The 6,000-nt window shown below is 45.9% G+C and overlaps 1 protein-coding gene across 1 annotated transcript in view; it reads left to right on the top strand.

Annotated features, from left to right (window-relative positions):
* The first annotated feature begins 1,658 nt into the window (after window positions 1–1,658).
* Window positions 1,659–6,000, top strand: part of RSPH14 (radial spoke head 14 homolog) — a 53,801-nt gene continuing 49,459 nt past the window's right edge. Inside the window, exons 1-2 of the mRNA XM_078768461.1 lie at window positions 1,659–1,878; window positions 2,088–2,224. Coding sequence (XP_078624587.1) covers window positions 1,667–1,878; window positions 2,088–2,224 — 349 coding nt within the window. The 5' untranslated portion in view covers window positions 1,659–1,666. The remainder of the gene's footprint in view (window positions 1,879–2,087; window positions 2,225–6,000) is intronic.

The raw sequence follows: 6,000 nt of genomic DNA, 5'->3' as shown, positions 1-6,000 counted from the left end.
AATCCGGCAAGTCATCTCATTACGACCATTATGGTCAACCGTTGTGAAGCTGTGGGACCTTATATAGTTTTGGGACATTCATGATACATAGAGAAACGTTTCAGGCGGGCCTGAACGATCGCCACTCCATCGCAGGATACTCAACTCAGTCAAAACAGTTTGCAATTTTGTTCAGGGTGACGGAAATAACTTGCCTCCTTTTCACAAAATACACTTTGGGCTCTTTGATGTTCACCAAAGACCAGTGTTGTCAGACAGTCACACGAACAGCACACACATGAACATGAACACATTAACATGAACACATAAACATGAACAACACATGCATTGTGCATTGCACACACATGAACAGCACACACATTAATGCATTGCACACACATGACCAGCACACAAATGAACATGATCATGATCATCACATGACCAGCACACACATGAACAGCACATTAACACATTAACAGCACATTAACAGCACTTTAACACATTAACAGCACATTAAAACATGTCCAGCATACACATGAACATGAACACACGAACACACACACGACTGGTGGACTTTAACTCCGTACAGCAAAATTACTGAAACCACGGGGGCTATGACGTTTTATGTGTTTTTTCTCCACGTTTCTAAACATTTTACTTGTCCTTCTCCATTAGTTAATACCTCCATGTTTGCAGCTATCCCAACCACTCACTCGTCCACCGCATTGGTTCTACTGGTTTTCTGTGCTTTCCTCCTCAAGACTTGTTCACCTAATCTGTTGAATCCTCTATTCCAGTTCATTTTTCAAGGCCCTCCTGCATGTGTGAAGAAAAGTCACTAAAGTTACCACAATTCCGAAGAATGGTGCCTCAATATTAAGCAATACGTCATGATGATCTCCCTTATACATCTCAATTGGTATGTCATTCTGTCTGACACCTGCACAGCATCCCAAACTATCAGCAAATGGCATCCAGGGTTACCTTTTGAAGTAGCGGTGAGATCTGCAGTTCATTTACAAGCAGCAGGTTGTTTTGGACCGCATTCTCTCCCAATATCCACCTCCAGAGGTTGGCATCTCCCAAGATAGAGCTGTGGGACTAATCTCGTTCTTGGTGGACATCGATGACATATATCTACATTACCGGAATACTTATTGTATCCAATTACAGACAAGTGTACTCTGTGCACTAGGCTAGTTCATCGTGCATCCTCTGCTTAGCTTCAATTTCTACCTATGGGCTTCACGACACCTGCTGAGACCCTGGCCCCCCCTTTTACCTGCAACTCCTCTCATGATGGTATTTCCTTACATTTATTGTCGTTCTGTTTCCCTTTCATCCTACTTGTTGACCCTTTGCCCATATTGTTCTGCTCGACCATGAACCACACGACCTGTATCAAAGATGACATTAAAATAATTGCGTTAAATTATATCATCACTAACTGATGTCACATTTATGTTTGTGTGGAAATAATTCAATGATATACCCCACCTGTCAAAGAAGACTGTCTCACCTTAATTTGGGCACATTCTCCACAAAATCAAAGGAATGTATCATACAAACGTAGTATCACATCATAAGGAATATGGTGTGATGTAATCTTGGGGAATGGTGGTGTAATTGTAAAATTGGTCACACAATAATGTATCGGTGCTTCTTACCGACAGGTGCGGTAGCTATTATGAATGCAGGCCTCATCGCCAAGCTGGTGGACTTGATGAAACATTCAAGTGCCAAAGTGTGCAAAGAAGCTTTGGATACGCTGCACTATTGCCTGATCGTGGACATCAAGAAACCTCTGTTGGCATCAGAAATTACTCTGTTCAAAAGTCTTTTTGCTCATGAAGACCACGTTGTACGGGCGAAAGCAGCCCGCAACATCATGGATGCAAGGTGGGCTCCACATCACGAATAAAAAACTTGAACATCTGCAAAACATTTGGTAAAACAAACATTCCATGGAGGTTTCCCTAATAAAAAAGACATGCCATTATGTCTGACAAAGATGTTACTAAATACAGAGAGTAACACCAGTTGTTGTGAGTTTTTCTAACTGTACATGAACATTTTACTCTTCCCTTGTCATCTCTGTTTGTGTAAAGTGTCTGCCAAGAGGGAGTGACAGAGGCCATTCAACAAGGCATAGTACCGGCCCTCGTGGAGATGCTCGCAGATATTGAGCTGGAAGTGCGTGCCTGCTCCGCCGGAGCAATAATGATGCTCGGAGTGAACATTGAAGGTGAGCAATTGATCAATTAGTGTCCAGGTGTGGGGGCCCAAGGAGCTGAATCACAATCGCAACACATTCAACAACAACCACAACAACGAACGTTTCAACACCATTTCCCCCTTTTTCAAGGGGTTGGTCAATCGTCCATACGGATCATTTTCAAGCGTAATCAAACATGCCATTTCTTCATTTGCAGTTTCAATCCGTGTCTTTTAAAGGACGTCCTCTCAGCTTTCCTCCTTCCAGCGCGAGCTTTGTCGATTTATTTTCAGCTTCATCATCCCACCTCCCGAGCACGTGACCACAACCACCAAGTCTTCACTGTACACTCTTCCTGATGTCCGAGCTCGGAATCCTTTCTTTCAGAGACAATCCACTGATCCATTGTATCATTCTCATCTCTGTTCTATTCATTCCTTTCATATTTTCGATCCACATTGCTCACGTTTCTCTTCCATACATGAATACCAGTCGGATCCAGACTTTATAAAACCCTAACTTTTACAAGTAATGGAATGTTTCTGTGCTTCATGATACCATCTCTTGTCTCCACTTATTCCTGGCTGACTATTCTCAATCTAAAGACCTCCTCCTGATATCTCCATCATGTGTCCAAGGTAACAAACTTTTCACCTTCGATAAATTAAATTCTGAGATCAGGAGTACTTATTTTTGTTCTTCATCTTATTCTTGAAATGATTGATTCTCACATCTTCTCCTCCTCTTCCCTTTATAAGGGATGAGGTCCAATGGTACCAAGCGTCTGTGCTGCTGTGACCACGAGACTCCACTCCCCTCTGTGTTCAGCCAACTCTCTCCACTCACCAACCACCCCCACCTTACTGATAACCATCTTCACAAAATCCTTCCATCTCAACCACTGTCTACCTCTTTTCCTTCTACCTTGCTCCCTCAACCTAACAGCTCTCTTTGCCATTTTCTCTTCGCCTATCCCCACCAAATGACCAGCCCATCTCAGCCACCATTTCACCAATCTCCCCATCAAGCTCATCTGCACACCAATCTCCTCCCTCAGTTCATCCATTCTCCTTCTATCCTCCCTCTGCACTCCCACAATCCTCCTGGCCCACTTGTTATCGCAAACCTGCAGCCTCTGTTGTTGTCTCTCTGACAGTGCCACCATCTCCAGACTGTACAGGTAGGCCAGCGTTACTCACAACATCAGAACCTTCCCTTTCAATTTCCTTGATATCATCCTGTCAGCCATCGATCCCTCCACCCTTCTCCATGCAGTCACACCCACCTGAATCCTCCTCCACAACTCCGTCTCTGAGTAGCTGTGGGGAACAGTGACCAGGGATGATAAGTCAAACATATTTCCTTGTCTGATCTCTTTCCCCTCCATCCTGATATTCATTTCTCTTCTCTGCTGTCCAACCCACATCACCTCAGTCTCCTCCATGCTCACCTTCAGTCCCCTGTTTCTCAAATACCTCCTTCCACTCCCCCAGTATTTCCTGCATCTTCAGCCCACTCTCCACCACACCAGACAGGTCATCCACATAAAACATCCTCCCCAGAATAACCCCTCATGTTCACCTTCCTGCTTACCACCTCCATCACTATGATAAACATGAGTGGGCTGACATAACTTCCCTGCCTCAAACCGATGTTCACATTGAACTCCTCCGACATCCCAGGACCAACCAAAACTCTTCCCTTCATTCCCTTGTACATGCATCCATTCCACCAACCCAATTTCTGCTTCTGGCACTCCCATCCCTCTCAGTGTCGCAATCACCATCTCTCTCGGGGGTAGTGCCATAGGCCTTCTCCAGATCCACAAATCCCAATGCTATTTCACTTTGCACCTCCAACCTCTTCTCCACCAGCAGTCACAGCATCAACATCCCATCTGTTGTTCCCCTACCCTTTCAAAACCCCTGCTGCTCTTCTCCGATCTCCATCTCCACACTCTGCCTTATCCTCCGTCCAGAACCATCTTCAGCCCCTTCATGACATGACTAAGGGGTGTAATGTTCCTGTACGTCCCCAGATCATGAACATCCCCCTTCACCTTACATATCTGCACAATAAACCCTGTCCTGCACTCCTCCGGAATTGAACCATCTCTCATACATACATACAACAACCTCTTCGTTCAACTGACTCAAACTTTGCCTCTGCAATTATTATCTCTGCACACAACTCATCAATGCCTGGCGCTCTTCTCTTCTTCATTCTCTTCAATGCTGTCCCCGCACATCCTCCTTCGTGATCTTCACCAGCTCCACTTTCCTCCATAGCTCCAGCTCACCATTGCTTCTTCCCCGGTTCAACAGCTCCCTGAAATATCCTTCAACTCGACCCCTTCAATACTGCACCCCTCTCGGCCCCGATCCTCCCGCCACCATCGTTAATCACTGCCCTCCCCCAACTCCCCTTCATGTCCTTACCATCCCCATCCTTGTCAAGAACCAATCACCATTATAGATCATCCTCCTCCCACCATAACCTTCCAACTTGTTGTATGCCTCATCAATATCATTCCTTATCCAAAATTGCCTTATCCAAGGCTCTCTTTGCTACTTTCTTCTTCTGTCGATACAGGTGCAGCAACCTTGTATCCGGTTGCCTCTCTCTATCCTCTTCCAAACCCCCTTCTTTATCCACCATATCCGGTTTCTCTCCCTCGATGCACCCTTTCCTGATGTCCTTCCACACAAAACTTCTGCAATTCCCCTGAACGCCTCTCCAGACTTCTACCACTCCTCTTCCAAACCTTCCACTTCTTCGCTCAGTTGTTTATACCTGGACCTCATCCTCTCCTTGTACTCTATGGCAACATTTCCCTGACACTTCCCTGACCTAATAATCTTCCGACCCCTGCTCTTAACCTCCCTCCTTTTCTTCATCCTCACCACAAACACCATCCGGCTTGTGCTGAGTGGTAACATAGTCTCCCACCACTGCCTTACAATCCTTAACCCTCCACAGCTGTCACTTCTTCACTACCACCAAAATCCAGTTCTGTTCTATTCTGTCCATTCCTGCAGGTAATCTTGTGGCTTTCCCACTTTTGAAAGAATGAATCAGCTATGGCCATCCCATTCCTTGCCACCAGGTCCACCAGCTCTTGACCCTCTATTCATCGTTCCCCAACCAAATTTAACAGTACATTGATTTTCACCCGACACCACGACTCTGCTGCTCTACTACTCTAACATGCACGTTAAAGTTCCCCGCAATGCACACCATCACCTCTGGCTCACCCATTCACATCATCCTCTCCATTGTGTCTCAAAATTCCTGCTTCTCCGCCTCAGTCCATCCCATTTGTGGACCATATATCGACATAACACACACCAATTGCCTCTATCAACACCCATGCCATAACTATCCATCCCTCCCACCTTTGCACACCGACCACCTGCCTGTTGATCTCTTCTGCTACTGGTATTCCTACGCCATTACTCCTTCCATCCCTACCCGCGTGCAACAACTTGTATCCTACTACCAACCTCCTCACCTTGTCTCCTTTACATATGGTCTGCTGCCCACACAACAATTTCCAACCTCCTTCTCTGCATAATCTCCACCACCTCAACTCCTCTCCCCTCCGTTGATCCCTCCTTCAAACTACCTCGCCGGACCTCACTTCTGAACCGCTGCCCACCTGGCAGAGCCAGTAACATCTTGATAAGCTTAGGACATTTTGGTCATCAATCAGCAGCGCTGCCTGGGCTGACCTGCTACCCCAGGCTGTTATCATAATCCTGTGTGAACGCACGCACATACACCACTCTTTATCCACTCTTTTCCCC

This window comes from Myxine glutinosa, chromosome 14 (genome assembly GCF_964187855.1).
Source record: "Myxine glutinosa chromosome 14, kmMyxGlut1.1, whole genome shotgun sequence".
In the NCBI taxonomy this organism is placed as follows: Eukaryota; Metazoa; Chordata; class Myxini; order Myxiniformes; family Myxinidae; genus Myxine; species Myxine glutinosa.
This window is presented reverse-complemented; position numbering and strand designations above follow the sequence as displayed.